At 38.4% G+C, this 19,365-nt stretch overlaps 1 protein-coding gene across 1 annotated transcript in view; it reads left to right on the forward strand.

Moving 5' to 3' along the window:
* Positions 1 to 2,022: 2,022 nt before the first annotated feature.
* The window catches only part of LOC149250831 (potassium transporter 2-like), a gene marked incomplete at its 5' end in the record, with an annotated part of 88,796 nt that continues 71,453 nt past the window's right edge, over positions 2,023 to 19,365 (forward strand). Inside the window, 3 exons of the mRNA XM_089459250.1 lie at positions 2,023 to 2,350; positions 2,812 to 3,057; positions 3,171 to 3,224. Coding sequence (XP_089315376.1) covers positions 2,023 to 2,350; positions 2,812 to 3,057; positions 3,171 to 3,224 — 628 coding nt within the window. The remainder of the gene's footprint in view (positions 2,351 to 2,811; positions 3,058 to 3,170; positions 3,225 to 19,365) is intronic.

Raw genomic sequence — 19,365 nt, forward strand, 5'->3', positions numbered from 1 at the left:
TTATGTTAATGCTTAGAGGGTGATATTAATGACAAAGATCCCTATACAGATACAGAGGTAATGACAAAAATACCTCTGGATATTAATGCTTAGAGGGTGATATTAATGACAAAGATCCTGATTTTCTAACAAGATTAAAAAAGTAGACATTTCTCATAGTGGCAAGAGGCCCAAGCATAAGAAATAGATAATAGATTTACTTCTCTTTTCTAGTTTCTAGTAGTTTTATAACTATTGTCTCTTTCACATTTATTATGATATTTTTTTAAACAATATATGACAATTTAAGTTTGAAGTTGGCAATTATAACTCATTAGTAATGAATTATGAATATGATGCTTCATGAAAGTTGAAAGTTGTTTCATTTCATTTGATTTTATAACATTTCATTTCATGTTAGATATTATTTGTTGTAATGGTTACACTTAGCTTACAAGTACAACTTTGGTGATCAATGATGATAAATGCTATATATTGAATTTTGAAAGCTTGAGACTTTAAGATTGATGAATCATGAGACTCAATATGTTGTATGTTACTATGTTACTAACTTGTGGACGTGGTTGATGAAGATTATAACTTCTAGATGATTGTTGTTGTATGGTTCAATCTATTTTTTTTGTTTTTTTATTATTAATTTTTTAATCTACATGTTTTTGTTGACATATATGTATAAAAATATAATATATATATATATATATATATATATATATAAAACCCTCCAAGATTCACTCCCAAAAAGGGAGCTTCTGAAAATGTCCGCTCCCAAGTAACATTGAAATATCTCAATTTTGCATCTTGAAAAATTTGATCTCTCAACACTTGATAGATCTAGGGTTGAGATTAATCTACATGATCGGCATTGAGATAAAATCAGCAAGAGTCCAAAATATTATAAAAATTAGGAAAATATTGGTAAAAATAGACAAATATTTGCAAAATTAAGGTACCACCAAAATATTGGTAAAAATTAACAAACATCAGCTAAACCAACAAAAAATCGCTATTACAAGATTTTATTGCAATAAAATCGAAATGAGATGTTTACAACACTGATAGAAGTACATTAGCAATCCATATGACTTATTTTTCATTATAATACCAAAAACGTTGACTGTCCATCCATGGAGTTATATGTTTATATGTGTTTGAATATGACAACTCAAAAAAACACCTGGACGAATTTGATGGGCTACTCAATGATTGATGATAAGGGATTCCCTTGTTAGAACGTAATACATGAGGGCAGTGTTACACGACAGGTTTATTCTCATCTCACGTTTCCTATTAAGTGCATGGATTTAGCATTGCCTTCTATTTCAGGATCAAGGCTTTGTTCTCATTTTCTTATTTGAATGGGCATGGAAAGTTCTGGCCTTTTAGTGCAGGTTGTCATAAGGTACAAGGGATCTAGTTTTGTAGTCATGCTGAAGTCAGCTACTACGAACATAACTGAGAAAGAACCAAGAGCCACTTACCCGAGATATGAAAAGAGGCTTCTCAAGAAAGAAATGTTCAGTTCAAATATAAGTGGATTTAAGGCTTTCCTTGTCATTTTCTCAACATCACTGTTTGCAGAAATTTCAGGTCCAGCAATGTTTGCCGTGAATCTGAAGCTCTGCCCTGCGTACAGTTGACAAGCAACTGCAACGTTTCCAAAGCCCACTCCTGCTTAAGCTTCTAATATGGAAATGTTCTTACGATATTAAGTCGGCTAAAATATCTTTGATTTGCCTATTTTTATACTAGAGATTATTTACTACCTATGTAACTGTACTATTTCTCTTCTATTTCTCATACTGTATAAATTCTGTAGTGTGTACTGTTCTCTGTGTGGATGAACAGAGAACAGTGCTGAAGACTATGTGGATGAACACAGAGATTCTGCTTTTGTGTTTTTTTCATTATGCATGAAGTCTAAGAGTAGTAATTTCTACTTTCATTGAGGCAATGTCTTATGAATTTGATAAACATTTTACTTGAAGATGAAAGTTATTTGGGTTATGCTTTGATGATATCTGAGACTATGAAAAGAAAGGAATTATATTAGGTATTTTTTTAGAAGAGAATTTAGTACTCGCAAGGAATTTTCATTATTCTCATGTTGATGTGCAGAAAGAATCCTGGAAGAGTGTTCTGACCTTGGCATATCAGAGTCTTGGTGTTGTCTATGGCGATTTAAGTATCTCTCCGCTCTATGTTTTCAGAAGTACTTTTGCTGAAGACATTCAACACTCTGAAAACAATGAAGAGATATTTGGAGCATTGTCCTTTGTCTTCTGGACATTAACTTTGGTGCCTTTGTTTAAGTATGTCTTTATAGTGTTGAAAGCTGATGATAATGGAGAAGGTACTATCTCAACTGAACAAAATTTACAGTTTACATATTTGTTTTGATAGACTTTGACATTGGTGCGTCTGGGTCTGCGCTCAATAAAGTTTACGGAAGTGAGTATACACTTGCATGGATTCAACTTAATTCCAAATCCATTAAGCATTTAGAGAGGTCAAAATTTAATCCAAACACAAACCTATATTGGTTCATTTTATTATTATATCATTTTTTATTACTATTAGGGTTTTTTTTTTTTCATTTTCAAGTATCTTCTTTTTCTTTTTTTAGTTTAATAGTGTTAAATCTCACTAAATGAAGAAATACACTTGAATGTTCAAATCCTCTGATTTGTCCTTATTGTCATCTGCAACTTGTTGTAAGGAACTCACAGTGAAAACTTGTCAGCTGTATTTATGATCTTATCTCCAATGTACTACAAATGTATCTGATCCTCTCTTTTTTTCATGTTGATGCAGGTGGGACTTTTGCATTGTATTCTCTGTTATGCAGACATGCCAAAGTTAGCCTGCTGCCAAATCGCCAAACTGCTGATGAGGAACTTTCGACATATAAAATGGAACTTCCTCCTGACACAAGGAAGGGATCAAGAATAAGAAAGATTCTTGAAAAGCATAGAAGCCTTCAGTCTGCGTTGCTGGTTGTGGCTTTGCTGGGTACTTGTATGGTTATTGGAGATGGTGTGCTAACACCAGCCATTTCTGGTATGTTTTCATTTCTTGAATATTTGTTCATCTTTCAACAATCATTTCAAAATTCCAAGATTTATTGATATAGCACTTACCGAAACAACCAATTGTTATGATTCTGTATGCAGTATACTCTGCAGTCTCAGGCTTTGAATTTGTTGTGACAGAACACCTACATGAATGTAAGAGCTTCGACCTTCTGAGGATTGCTCATTATAAGTATCATTTTAAGTCGTCATTCTTGTTCTTCTTAGCGTTTTTTTGTCAAGTCTTAATTGCATGCCATATTATTCCAAAGTTAAAAATTCAGAGACATCAGCTGCTCTTTTCTAACATTCTGAATTGCAGTTTTGATACTTGTAGAAACTATACCGTACAAATTATTTTCTCCTTCTTTCTGCAAGAATATGTCACTGAAGGTAAACAAATACACAAACTACCTGAGGAAACATGTGTTCCTTCAACTTCTACCAAAGTAGAAACTTGTCAATTTTGACTGTTAGAGATAAATTTTTTAAACAATGTCATCAACATGTTGGGTTTAAAATACAAGTTGAGAATTGTATATACACATCTTGAAATGATTTAGTTTAACTTTCATTATTTTAGACATGTATGAGCTTAACTGTGCTGACTTGCTGTTTGGAGTCAACGACCCTCTTTGAATGAACTTTCAAGCTTTACTTGAGTCCCCATACTCAAAAAGCAAAGAAACCTTCACTAAGACTAGTCTACTTTCCAATCAGGAGCCTGTATTGGTTTTCCGAAAGTTCGTTCTTGGTGGTACGATTATCTCTAATCTTATTCTGGTATTAAGTTAATTAAAGTTGGCCAAACTGGCTCAACTTAATTCTTTGGCACCTCATGACAGAAAGCTAATGACTTGGCAGGGGGACTTCAACCAACTGGGCCACCCATCAGGGCTACCAACCATTCAACAATGCTATAGTCTACCTGTTGTACTTTTTGGAGCTTTTCTCAGCATAGTTTTGGGTCCAATTTGGCTAGAATCAGGCAGGGATTTGTTGGAATTACAAGTTTGAGTTGTGAACTCTCCAAAATTCAAGTGGCTCAGGGGTTTTTCAAGGTGTTGAATCCATATATCCAGTCAAAAAAACATTTTAAACAATAAAAGATCAGAATTTAACCAAAAATTGTTATGCCGGATTCTGGCAAAAAACTTCAAAACGTGTAATATCCCTATGTAATTTTTCTTTTCCCTTAGGGTTTCAAAGCAAGAAGTATATTGCACTTGCACAATAAAATTTACAACTTTTCCCCAATGACTATTGAAATGCAATAGTGACAAAATAAGTAGAATCAAAATAATACTTAACAATATAAACCTTCAGTGGTTCCACTTTAATAACCGTTTCTAGGGTTGTTGTACCCTAACTATATCAGTGCCTTCAAGAATGATAATACAATTGCAACCACAACGAAAACCCTAATCAATCCAACTATTTTATGATCTACTTACAACACTGTCTAGGATTTGGGACTGTTGACCAGAATTCCTATTACTTCAGTTACTCTATTAAACTTGCATGTATTCTATTGTCTTCTATTTGACTTCAATTGCTGTTATTGATCCGAAACCATCACAATCAAACTGACTCAACTTAATCCTTCCATTGTTAGGCACAGGATCCCAACTTAGTATGATGTGCTTGTTGTTGCAAAGGGGGCTTGTTGCCACACAATCTAGCAGGGTCCTAGGAGGGGTACCTAAGGAACGACTACTAGACCAAATGACAACAATGGGACAAAGACCCACTGTCACCACAGTCAATGTCCCTTGCTCTCTACAGACTTTCACCAATGGGAGGAGTCCCGATAGGAGGGAAATCACTATTAATGATAGAACCAATAACTAGGTATGATGTGGTTTCCAAGGACCATTCAAAAGAGAGGCTCAAATAAAAGTTCAATGCTTCAAGAGAAGCAAAAAGGCTCTCCAAGAAAGACCTATGAGGAGACCTTGACCTAGGGTTAATGATATCCAATGATGACAAGGAGACCTAAGGTCAAGGCTCCTAAGACGATTAGGACCTCTCAAGAAGCTTTGAATGATGTGTATATGCCTTTAAATAGACTTTTGCTATCCTTGAGAAGCCTAGAGTGGGACCACACAAGACCTAGGGTCTATGTATAATCTCGGGAGAAGAATTTTCAAAGTTCTCTCTAGGTCAAGGTGGGATGGGAGAAAGGGTTTAGAATGAATTATTCCATTGAATACTATGTGCAAAACCCTCAAGGAGACCACTAACCAAGACATTCAAGATGATTTTCAAAGATATGACTAGGGTTTGACTTTCCTCCCAATCTGACCGTGGGGACGGGCTCAAATTCAGAGGATCGCTAGGGGAAACAACAATGCAGTAGCTTATCCCCCAAAAAAAAAGTCACCCTTCCAATGCAACTCATATCAAGCCCTAGCTAGCTGTCTAGGGTTAGGGCCGAAATTTAGAGAGAGGAGAAAAAGAGAAAGAAAAGGAGGGTGATGACCAAGATTTTTTGGATCAGTACCTTGTCCTTGGGCTATGAAGTCTATGTGATTCGAAATTTGGCCAAAATCATCTTCAAAGAGGCTAGAAAATGATGCTCTAGCAAACACTCTCTAGCATTTAGCCGCCCAAGATTTATGGACTTCATGAAGAAAAAACAAGTTCTAATCCACTAGAAACATTCATCTACTTGTTATCAATGAGTAACATGCACAAATTTGCAATCCAACAATCTTTTACAATGATATTCAATAATTAGGGCACAAAAGAAAGAGCTAGTTACAAAATTTCCACACTAGACATTTTCATGCAAAAATATTCTATAAGATTACTTACAAGACAACAAGAGATATATCTAAATCCAAGATCAAGAAGATGGTTCCAAGAGAACGAAAATTTCAACTCCAAAGATATCGAAATGCATCAAGAGATCTCTAATATACAACTAAGAAAAAGTGTGAAATTTCCTTAAAGAGAGCTAATCCAAGAATGTGATGATGATCCAATACAAATGAGGCTCTTCTTTATTTATACGAGCCTTTAGAAGTTTGAATTAGCCTAATTAAGCCCCTAATAATATTTTAATGTGCAAATAACATCTCTTTTGGTGACAAGCCCACCAAATAGCTCAATAAGTGAAAAATAAGCCATCCAAAGCTAGTTGAAATGATAGAATAATGGTCAAGAGGGCCGTTGGAAGGCCTGAATGAGTCCTCAAAGTGCCATGATGAAGAGGAGGGCTCCAAAAATGATGATCAAGGGGGTGGCCCCTTGATTTCCAAGCAAAACATCCTGTGGTGCTCCCAAGTGGTTGTGGGGCACAATCAATGGTCTCATGGGTCTCCAGTGGCTCAGCAACAAGTCGATGCTCCATCAGTGAGGGCTAGAAGATGATCTGGGCCTTGGATTCAACTACCAAGTATTGGGTGCAAGTGTGTGGTCGGTTGGGCAATGTGGTTCAAATGCATCATCATCTATGTATGGTTGGGGCACGAACAAGCAATATGTGGTGTTGATGAAGCCCATGATGTAGAAATGGATGCTCTGTGATGGTGGAGGCCCATGGCTCTCACTGCTCACCCTACAAGTGTCATTATGACCCTCTGGAGGGCTTGGATCTCGTATAGGGAAACCAAGTCCAAAATGAAGACCCACATGCAATCTTGTATAAGATCCAATGTGTCTTCTCACCTTCTAGTACAACAAATCATTAGTGTAATTGAGTAAATAAGCTTGCTAATTAGGGGCAAAATTGGACACTTCATAGTGGCATGCCCTTCCAAATGGGCTTTAGAATGTAAGGGTGTTTCCTTGCTCGACAAGAGAGGTTAATAAAGGACCATATCAAGTGGTTTCAACCTCTAAGGGAGTGGCAGGTCCATCGTACATACATCAAATGGCAAGGGTCATGTGAAATAATGATGGAACAGAGTGGGGGCAAGAGGGAAGTCTCCAAGCCACATGCCATGGTACAAGGGTAACTATAATGAAGGAGGCCCACACCTTGGGTATATGAATATAGGAGGGAGAAATTGTGGTACATGAGTTACCCTGGCCTTTATTTTTCCACCCTTCTTCATATGCCTTTTTCCTTTTATTGATTTTTCTTCCCTTTACTGCTTGGGGCTCCAGGGGATGAAAGCATGATGCGTATGATGTAGCAGTGATTACCCCCTTAAGGTTAGGCAGTTCATTGCCCAACATGGGTTGGGACAATCATGGTTTCCTTAATGATGTATGGGGAACTCATAGGTTCCCTAGGAACCAAGGTTATAGCCATAGTGATCAGGGGGTAGAGCTCATGTTTGGCTTTTGTCCATGTGCTAAATTTTTATGTTTTGGCCATATTTTGCATTTGATGGTACATTTCTTGTTGTAAGTGGCCAAATTATGCTTTTATCTTTCTTTTTAGTTGCATCAACCTTTGGGTCATCGTTCCAGGTCCAACCCAAAGTGTGGACAAAGAGAGGGTGAGACTAACACCTTGTGGACCCAATGGACACGGACCCGGATGGGAAAAGTGTGAAAAGGGGTTATAATGAGCGAAGGGGAGTGATATATATGGTGTCGGGAAGTGGGACCACACAACCAAAATTAGGGTTTCCCATGTAGTGCCACTCCTAAAGCTAGTAACCAATAGAGGAGATCCCACTGGACTAGGATACAAGATTAACCCCCAAGTTGGGACAAGGGAACAAGAGTACAATCCAAGTCCATTCTTTTTGTCGAATCTTCCTGCTAATCCATTGTCCAAATGTGTCGAAGAAAAACAAGCATAAACACCTGATTACATAGTGAAAATTCATAACTTGGGGTTGGAAGGCCACCTTCAAACATAAGATCATAACAGATGGGCGAGGGAACACAATGGCTAGCTCAGGTGGCATAGAATGATGGCACATTGAGCTATATGGTGGCTGCAAGGGACTGTTGGTTGTTGGCTGAAGACAAATCTAGGAGAAAAAATCTCCTATAGGGTTCACCCAATGGTGGAGGGTAACATCTAGCTCCAACTAGGACATGACCTCTCAGTAGAGTGCACGAACTATGTACTCGAACGGGAGGTCATGAGAACACTAACAATCTCTTGGGACCACAAACCAATTGCCTACACATCAAAGATGAAGCAAAATAGGCAACATGCTTTTTATGGCGTCCTTTGATCACCCATGCTTTTGTTAGTCCATAAAATCAAACAGGAAATAAAATTTATTCTATACTGCAAATTTAATCTAAATGCATCTAATCTACCATGATAATATAATACGATATTAAATTCTAATGCCGAAATCAATATGCAATGCATACTACTTTAACAATCATGGCTGCATTGGGCAAATGTTAAGTATAGTCATACAACCAATGCGACCAACATATGATTAAGTCAATATAAAATCACTTTCCCTTATGAACCATTATGAGGTAGGGGACCCAAACATTACTTTTCCCATCACGATATTTTCTCAATGAATGGTAAGGGTGGAGGGCAGGAACATTTGAGGACCATGCATTAATGCTTATAGATGAGGAGGGAAAAGAGGAATCCAACTCGTGCAACCTTTCTTGCAATGAAAATATGGAGAACTCAATGACCAAGCTCATAAACTTTCGATGAATAGCAACCTCGGGCATATCCTCCTTATGGCATAATGAGATAGATTTTTCATCCACATCCATATTTACATTATCCTGATTATCGAGGGAGGAACAGGTGGACTATGATCATCATATCTTGGGAAGAACCACAATCCCCTTTCAGGGCATTGAGAAAGCTCCTCAATTTCATGGCCCCGAAGAGATTCATTAAGAGGGGTATCAAGCTCCTCTTGGCTTCTAATGACATCATGATCATTGGATTGAGGATCATCATCTTGAAACATATAAAATAGGCCTCTCCAATGAGCCATTTATTGCCATGCAAATTTTCATAAGATCTTAGATATGGAGTCGCTAGGGTGAACTTGAAATGCCTTGAGAGATGCTTGCTTCACCCTACAAGCATTGACTTTTAAGTTCAATGAATAACTAGGGCTTTGTTCTTCCAATAGAGTCGCCAAACATGACATGTCAATGATGTCGTATAGGAACCTAACACACGTCTCGTGTCCCTGGCAACAATGCCAAAAATGTTGCCACACAATCTAGCAGGGGTCCTAGGAGGGGTACCAAAGGGATGACTACTAGACTAAATGAAAACAATGAGACAAAGACCGATTGTCACCACAGTCAGTGTCCCTTGCTCTTTACGGACTTTCATTGATGGGAGGAGTCTCGTTAGGAGGGAAATCACTATTAATAATAGAACCAATGACTAGGTATGATGTGATTTCCAAGGTACATTCAAAGGAGAGGCTCAATGCTTCAAGAGAAGCAAAAGGGCTCTCCAAGAAAGACCTACGAGAAGACCTAGAACTAGGGTTAGTGATAGTCAATGATAACAAGGAGACCTAATGTGAAGGCTCCTAAGATGATTAGGACCTCTCAAGAAGCTTTGAATGATTCTTAAATGCCTTTAAATAGACTTTTGCTATCCTTGAGAAGCCTAGAGTGGGACCACATAAGACCTAGGGTTTATGTATGATCTTGGGAGAAGACTTTTCAAAGTGCTCTCTAGGTCAAGGTGGGATGAGAGAAATGGTTTAAAATGATTTATTCCATTGAATACTATGTGCAAAACCCTCAAGGAGACCACGAACCAAAACGTTCAAGATGATTTTGAGAGATATGACTAGGGCTTGACTTTCCTCCCAATCCGACTGTGGGGACGGGCTCAAATTTGGAGTATCACTAGGGGAAACAACAGCGCAGTAGCTTATCCAAACAATTTTCCAAAGTCACCCTTCCAATGCAACTCGTATCAAGCCCTAACTTGTTGCCTAGGGTTAGGACCGAAATTTAGAAAGAGGAGAAAAAGACAAAGAAAAGGAGGGTGATCACCAAGATTTCTCAGATCAGTGCCTTGTCATCAGGCTATGGATTTTATGTGATTCAAAATTTGGCCAAAATCATCTTCAAGGAGGCTAGAAAATGATGCCCTAGCAATACTCTCTAGCATTTACCCACCCAAGATTTACGGACTTTCATGAAGAGAAAACAAGTTCTACTCCACTAGAAACATTCATCTACTTGTTATCAATGAGTAACATGCACAAATTTGCAATCCAACAATCTTTTACAATGATATACAATAATTAGGGCACAAAATAATGAGCTAGTTACAAAATCTCCACACATTTGACATTTTCATGCAAAAATCTTTTATAAGATTACTTACAAGGCAACCAGAGATATTTGATTCCAAGATCAAGAAGATGGCTCCAATAGAATGAAAATTTCAACTACAAAGATATCGAAAGGCATCAAGATACCTCCAATAGACGACCAAGAAAAAGTGTGAAATTCTCTTAAAGAGAGCTAATCCAAGAATGTGATGATGATCCAATACAAATGAGGCTCTCCTTTATTTATATGAGCCTTTAGAAGTTCAACTTAGCCTAATTAGCCTAATTAAGCCCCTATAATATTCTAATGTGTAGATAACATCTCCTTTGGTGACAATCCCACCAAATAGCTCAATAAGTGAAAAATAAGCCATCCAAAGCTAGCCGAAATGATAGAATAATGGTCAAGAGGGTCGTTGGAAGGCATGAATGAGTCCTCAAAGTGCCATGATGAAGAGGAGGGCTCCCAAAATGATGATCAAGGGGGTGGCCCCTTGATTTCCAAGCAAAACATCTTGTGGTGCTCCCAAGTGGTTGTGGGGCACAATCAATGGTCTCATGGGTCTCCAGTGGCTCAATAACAAGTCGATGCTCCATTAGTGAGGGCTAGAAGATGATCTGGGCCCTGGATTCAGCTGCTAAGTGTTGGGTGCGCGTGTATGGCTGGCTAGGCAATGTGGTCTAAGTGCATCATCATCTTTATATGGTTGGGCACGAACAAGCAATGTGTGGTGTTGAAGAAGCCCATGATGTAGCAATGGATGCTTTGCGATGGTGGAGGCCCATGGATGTCGACGCTCACCCTACAAGTGCCATTATGACCCTCTGGAGGGCTTAGACCCCGTATAGGGAGACCAAGTCCAAGATGAAAACCCACGTACAATCCTGTATAAGATCCAATGCACCTCCTCACCTTCCACTGTCCAGTGCATTTAATCATTAGTGCAATTGAGTAAATAAGCTTGCTAATCAAGGGCAGAAGTGGACACCTCATAGTGGCATGCCCTTCCAAATGGGCTTCAAAATGTACAAGTGTTTCCTTGCTCGACAAGAGAAGTTAATAAAGCACCCTATTAGGTGATTTCAACAAGGGAGTGGTAGGTCCATGGTACATCCATCAAATGGCAAGGGTCATGTGAAATAATGATGGAATGGAGTGGGGGCAAGAGGGAAGGTTCCAAGCCACATGCCATGGTACAAGGGTATCTATAATGAAGGAGGCCCACACCTTGGGTATATAAATATAGGAGGGAGAAATCATGGTACATGAGTTACCCCAGCCTTTGTTTTTCCACTCTTATTCATATGCCATTTGTCTTTATTGATTTTTCTTCCCTTTACTGCTTAGGGCTCCAAGGGATGAGAGCATGATGCGTATGATGTAGCAGTGATTACCCCCTTAAGGTTGGGCAGTTCATCGCCCACCAGTGGTTGGGACAATCATGGGTTCCTTAATGATGCAGGGGGCATTCATAGGGGCCCTAAGAACCAAGGTGATAGCTATAATGATAAGGGGGTAGAGCTCATGTTTGGCTTTTGCCCACGTGCTAAATTTTTATGTCCTAGCCATATTTTGCATTTTATGTACATTTCCTGTTGTAAGTGGCAAAATTATGCTTTTATCTTTGTTTTTAGCTGCATTAACCTCCGTGGCATCGTTCTAGGCCCGACCCAAAGTGTGGACTGTTAGTTTTTGTAGTATCAGATGTGTTCTAGCCATGAAATTGGGTGGAGAGGCTAGAATACATGAGATCCCCATAACCCAAAAAACGTTTCTGGAAATTCCGCCTAGAAGCGTCTCAATTAGATTATTAGCTGATTTTTTAATATTTCGTAAGTCTAAACTTAGGGATTATGGTTAATTAATTAGTGTTAATTGAGATAAGGTGAGAATCATCTAGAAACTCACTCGGTTCGATAGCGAATTAATCTGGGCCATTGATTATGTATTAATCTTGGTCGTTAGTGCCCCAACAGAAGATTAGAAGAAGAAGTCGATTGGTAGATGGAGAATACGCCAGTTGCAGATACTCAGTGATCTGGGTAGTTCAATTTCCCAGTAGCAGGGGATTTAGCAGTGAGATTGAGCTAGTGATCGAGTAGCAGGTGGCTGAGGGGAAACATAGAGATTCTTCCGAGGAGTTTCTAGTTCTGGAGGTGCTAGAAGAGGAGGTCGTAATTATTATACAGGAGGTTACGTAGGGATTGCGTAGTGCCTCAAGAAGGGCAGTTCGATTTAGCTATGGAGCGGGTTGTTTCAGGCGTAGGAGGTCAGGAAAATTTCTAGAGGGCCTGGATAGAGACTTCTAGCAGTAGAGACAGGAAAGACGTCTGATTTAGAGGGAGTTCTAGACTAAGCGTACAAGGGACTTTACAGAGACAACGCAGAGGTTGATGCAGATCATTCCAAGGGTCAGTTTTTGAGCCCAGACTGAGTCGATATTGCTTGGAGAGGAGGGTAAACTTCCCTCAGATATTTTGGTCAGTATTTCTCTCAAATAGAAACACCAATTTAGCATAATTTTATTGTACTGAGAATTTGTGTTGTATAATAATAATAAAACCCTCATTTGCTGCACCGGTTTTCCCGCATTCAGTTTTTCCTGGGATGATTGTCCAAAAATAACGTTGTCAAATTTTGTGTGTATGCTCGAATCTCTTAGTTTCTAGCTTTCTATTTTTCCGCAGTATTTTTATGGTGAAAATTGCAGTTGTGATTTTATTCGTTGTTTGTCGTAGCAAATAAATTGCACAGTTAAATTTACAGTTAGAAGAATAATTTTCAGTTTCTGCAATAGATGAATTTTTCACATGGTATTAGAGCATGAGTGATTAGCCAAGAAGCTCAGAAGCGAAGGAGGGAATTTCGTTGTTCAGTGGGAGCAACAGGCCAAAATTCCTAGAGGTTGCGCAGTTCATTGACAGGCAGGATGAATTGCTGGGGCAGAAATTCAATTTTCAGTTGAAGGATTAGAGAAAAGTCGAGTTGCCCGATATAGTGATTCCCGCAGTTAGAAAGAAGTAGCAACGTAGATTTTCGCGGAGCAGACTTCTGGTTAGACACAGAAGATTTTGTAGTAGCAAAATCAATGTCGGGTATAAGAGGAATAGCACACAAATTGTCCGTTCTATGACCATGGACAGAATTGACATTCAGGAGGCTTTAGATTTGTCTTTCAAGTTGGAAGACAAAATTGCTTGCTTGTCAGGATCAACTTCACAAGGTGTCTGGTATATAGACAGTGGAGCATCAGTTCATATGACAAGGGTTAGAGAATATTTCTCTAGCTACAAAGAAGAGCAAATGGACTTCTAGATTACGATGGGAAATAGAACGAAGTGTACTCTAATAGGAAGAGGTACCATTGATTTTCAGAGGGAGTCAGGAGCAAGCACCAGTGCTACAGATGTATTGCATGTGCTAGGATTGGGTATGAACCTGATTTCAGTATCCCAGTTACAGGATAAGGGATATGATATCCACTTCATAGGGAAGAAAATGTTTGTCAAACACTCAATTTGGAAGAAGGTAAAACATATTGGAGTTCGAAGCAACAGGTTATATAGGTTGCAGTTGGGCTCTCCAATGGCACTCATAGACAGTGACACTAGCATTTGGAAGGAATTGAATGAGTTATGGCATAGGAGAATGGGACATCTACACCATGGAGCACTCAAGATGCTCAGGGAAACAGTAACAGGGGTTCCAAAACTTGGCACGGAACACGATAATGTGTGCAAAGGATGTGTACTTGGGAAGTATGCTAAGGCAGTATTCCAAGAAGTGACAACAAAGCAGATGGTGTGTTAGGACTTATACACTCAGATATTTCTGGCCCAATGTCCACTAGAGCTCTCAGTGGTGTTGAATACTTCGTCACCTTTATTGATGACCATTCCAGGAAAAACTGGATCTACTTCTTGAAGACCAAAGATGAGGTCTTTGGTTGTTTCAGAGAGTTTAAGGCAGTGTTGCGAACATCGCGATTTAATCACAATGTTTTCAAAAAATCGTGACTTTTTAGCCTTGCTGATAAAAATCGTTTGATTTATTTTATTTTTTTGTTTCCGAAAAAATCATGAAAATATCGCGATTTCGACAAGAAAAAATCTCGCGACTTCGGGACAACGCGTTTTAAAAGTGAATTCATGATTTTTATTTGTCATTTTTAGCAGACAACAGACTTGTTTGAGAGCTAAGGAGGAGAGAAAGGCGACTACTAGGGCAGAGGAGGAGAAAAACGGAAGATTTTAGCATCCCAAGCAAGAGAAATTCGTGTTTGGACCAAATTTCTTCGGCAAACTGTGGTTTCCAGGTATGGGCACCAAATTTGACCATTTTTTTTGGTTTTTTTCTTTGTTTTTGCTTGGGTTTCTATAACCCATTGATTATCAATGATTTTTGAGTGGATTTGATTGTTGTTGTTGTTGTTTTTTTTTTTTTTTGCATAGAGTGGAGAGGGTTCATTTTGGTCAAAAATGCAAAAACTTGATTGTTATATTTATTAGTTTAATTTTTTCTTGTGCTCTATTTTTTGCATCATTTTTTATTGGGTTTGAATGTGCATTTTTTCTATTATTGTTGGATTGAGTTGAGGTTTTTTTTTGTCAAAAATTCAATGTGTTGTGTCATGTATGTAATTTTTATTTTTATTTTTTTAACTTGCAATTCTTCTTGTGCCATAGGTTCAAGTTTCAAGTTTCAACTTCAAACTTCATCTTACATTAAAACTCAAGAGTTCAACCAAGTTACAAACATGCCAAGGAAATTGGACCCTCTATGGGAATTTGGTGAACCTGATGGAGGGTTTGATAGATCAAACTTGTTTTGCAAGTTGTGTGGGCATCATATGACAGGGGGGTTTATAGATTGAAGTATTACCTTGCAAAAAACCCTGGACATGAGGTAGGCCCTTGCACCAATACAAATCCTGAAATCATTCGAAGAGCCCTCAAACCATTGGAAGAATTAGAGCAAGTCAAACTGTCCAAGTCAGATCTGAGGAAGCAACTAGTAGGGAGAGTGTTAGGAGGTGAATATGAAAGTGGCACTGGTTCTACTTCAGCATCAATATCTACAACCAACCCTGTAGCTACCTCATCATATTTTGTTCCTAGAACCACAGCTGGTTCACAACCATCTATCTCTTCAATGCTTAAAAAAAGGAGAAAGAAGTTGATAAGTTGTTGGGCAAGTTTCTCTTTTGGAGTGATATTCCTTTTAATGTTGTTAGGAATAATCCATTTTTCTAGCCTGTTGTTGATGCTATTGCAATTGTTGGCCTAGGGTACAAAATCCCTTCTTATGATGACTTTAGAGGCTGCATTCTTCAAGATGAAAAGGTTGACTGCACCAAAAGATTGGAGGAGTTTAGGGCATCATGGGCACACATAGGATGCACTGTGATGTCAGATGGTTGGATTGACCAAAAGGGGAGAAGTTTTATAAACTTCTTGGTCAATTGTTCCAAGGGGACAATGTTTATGAAATCTGTTGATGCATCTACACATATCAAAGATGCAAAAATATTATGTGATTTGTTGGATGTGTTTATTTTGGAGGTGGGTGCAGAACATATTGGCCAAGTCATAACGGAAAATGCTGCAACTTATGTTGTTGCTGGCAAGATGCTTATGGAGAGGAATCCTACTTTATTTTGGACACCTTGTGCTGCACATTGTATTAATTTGATGTTGGAGGACATAGGAAAAATTTCCTTTGTCAAAGATATTGTTGACTCATCAAAAAGCATTACAAAATCTATATATAATCATGCATTTGTGCTTCATTTGATGAGAAAATTCACCAACAACAAGGAGTTCGTGCGTCCCGCCATTACACGGTTTGCCACCAGTTTCATATCTCTTCAATCTCTCTTGAATTCTATGTGGGATGTGAAGAGAATGTTTCTTTCAGATGAGTGGCGTGCTTTGACATTTAGCCGCAAACCAGAGGGAGAGGCCATATGCAAATTAGTTTCATACCAGAAAAACTTCTGGGCAGGAGTGCAAGAGGCGTGCAACATTACTGAACCTTTGGTAAAGGGTCTTCGATTAGTTGATGGTGACAACCCCGCAATGGGCTACTTGTACGAGGCCATGGACAGGGCCAAAGAATCCATTCAGGCCTACTATGATGATAAGGGAGATGAGGGGTTTCAGAAACAACTCCTCTTATGGGAAATGATTGATGAACGATAGAATAACACACTCCATCGTCCCATTCATGCTGTAGGGATTTACCTGAACCCCGCATTTTCTTACCCCTGTGGGTTCTTATTTGATGTTGAGATCATGGATGGATTCTTCACCTATGTTCATAGGATAATGCCATGTCCAACAGAACATGCAGAAATCTCCAAAGAAATGGAGATATACAAGATGGCAGGAGGCACATTTAGCTTTGAGATAGATGTGGTTGATAGGAAGACTAAAATGCCAGGTATTTTTTAGTTTGTTTCAAATTTCATTGTTTCTTCAAGTTCATAACTCCATACTTTGCTTCAACTTTCAAATTTCATTTTTTTCTTACGTTTATCTTATTTGTAATTTTGTTGTAGATGCATGGCGGAGAAGCTATGATTTCAGAGTACCCCATCTGCGAAAGCTTGCCATTTGAATCCTCAGCCAAACATGTAGCTTCTTAGGATGCGAATGCAATTGGAGTGTATTTGAAAAAATACACAAAAAGAAGCGCAACAGGTTAAACTTAAAATATTCCAAATTTCCAATTAATTTTTGAATTCATTAAATAATATTTTTTTATAATTATTATTTTATGATCTTTGTATAGGTTAGAGCCTTAGCGACTTAATGATATGGTCTACGTCTACTACAATCTTCGATTGTGGGTGAGGCAACTTGAGAGGACACCTGATATGGAGTCCATTTCATTGGATGGGATTGACACCACTGCTACATGGAGAGTTGAGGTCGAGAGGCCTCTCATGGAGTCTATCGATGATTGGTTAGAGCAGGAGGTAATGGAAGGCATAGAGGGGGTGGAGGAGTAGGAGGAGGAGGAGGAGCAACAAGAGGAGGAGGTGTCACCACCTACCCAGGCTACCCCTGCCACTAGTAGACGACGTGGTCTACCTCCTGTAGCTCCTAATTCATTAGCTTCTAGAGCACAACAGAGTCCACTGCCAACTCTACCGGCATCTACATCTAGAGGGAAAGGGAAAGCTATTGCATTTTCTCGCAAGAGGGGCAGAGGAAATCAGTAGTATTGGTTTTTTGTTCATTTCATTGTATATGACATTATGACTTATGATATGAGATACATTATTATATTTTTTGTTCATATTTTGAGGTTGAGTTGGGACTCAGCAGTTAGGACTTACTATTCAGGGCATGATTCACAATTATGTGTGATGTAGCACTAGAAATGATATTACACATCTTATATATTAGTTCTTTTATCATATTTATGTGTCAATGTATTTATTTTATGTTGTATATGCTTTAGATATTAAAAAAACTGAAAAAAAATAAATATTTTTGTATTTTCCGATTTTTTCCTGATTTTACTGACTTCTTCCCCTCGCCGATTTAATCCTGATCGCGATGTTCGCAACACCGGTTTAAGGCTCTCGTGGAAAATGTGATAGGGAAGAAGATCAAGGTGCTTCGCTCAGATATGGTGGAGAATATAATGATAAAGACTTCATAGATTTTTGTGCGAAGGAAGGCATCGGAAGAGAATGGACAGCTACGTATAATCCACAGCAGAATGGGGTAGCAGAGCAGAAAAACAAAACCATAGTTGGGGCTGAAAAAGCTATGTTGTATGACCATGTTAGGTCCCTATAATACTAGTGATTCCCCCATTACTATTGTCATTATAGCCCTTATTGTTATTGTTGTGCCCTATTGTCCCCATATTGTTATTATTATGCCCCATAGAAACCCACTATTGTTATTGTTGTGCCCTTATATTATTATTGTTATATCGGCTTTGATTATATTGTGACCCCTTTGACTCTTATATATAGAAAGGAGGTTGTTTCATTTGTATCACCAAAGAATTGTTTATTTGTGTGATGTAAAGGAGGTTGCCCCCTCGAAGAGGCTGATTTCTAAGGCGTTGATCTTTCTTTTCTATCCTTTTGTGAGCTGGTTTCATAACATTTGGTATTAGAGCTTTGGATTCTAGGGTTTCGTTGCTTCAAATAGGTCATCGTGGTATTTTCGCTATAACTTTTTTTCTGCGACGTTTCAGAAGCTAAAAAAACCATTTAAGCGGAAATCGTTCTGAACCATCGGTCCGAATTTCAAATCTTGTCTCAGTATATTTTTGGAGATATGATCTGAGGAAGCTAGGGTTTTTGCAGACTCCCAAATTACATTCTAAACAGGTAACCTTGGAAAAATCGTTATAACTTTCTCTTTGAGCATCAGATTGAAATTTCGTAAGAAGTCACAGAAAGAGGACATATTGTAGTTTTTTTGTGTATCTTTTTCAGATCCGAAGGTCAAAACAATGACACGTGGCACGTTGTAAAAGTTCGCTTTACTGAAAAATTATATAATCAGGCCATCTTGGGAGATTGGGTATAACTCTTTCTTGGAGAATCCAATTTTGATCAGACTGGTGGCATTGGAAAGAGGACTCAGAGGGCTAACGCTGAAAGCAATTTCAGACCTTGGAGAGCCGCAATTACAAAGATACAATAGATTCAATATCGATCTTCTACGAAGCGAAAAAAGGTGTGTAGGTTTTTTAAAATTTTGTATAAGTTTGGGTTGAAAAATTAGTTTGAAGTTCAAAGGGCATAGTGAAGAATAATTATCATTAATTGATGCTTCGAAGAAAGAAAATGGAAACACCTAGTAAGCAACCTGAAAGCTCTAGCATGATTCATGAAGAAGAGGAAGAAATGCAACATGATATCTCAAAATTACGAGACCAAGTATAACAAATTTCACTCTCACAAAAGGTAACAGAAGTTAAGATTGATGGTTTAAAGAAAGGTGTGGAAGCTAAGATGAATGGTGTGGAAGCTAAATATGAATGGTGTGCGAGTTAAGATGGATAGCGTGGAAGCTAAGATGGATGGCATGGAAGCTAAGTTGAATGGCATGGTCGCTAAGAT

Source organism: Pinus tabuliformis, chromosome 7 (genome assembly GCF_031772625.1).
Source record: "Pinus tabuliformis cultivar Carrire ecotype Pingquan chromosome 7, CPIR1, whole genome shotgun sequence".
NCBI lineage: Eukaryota > Viridiplantae > Streptophyta > Pinopsida > Pinales > Pinaceae > Pinus > Pinus tabuliformis.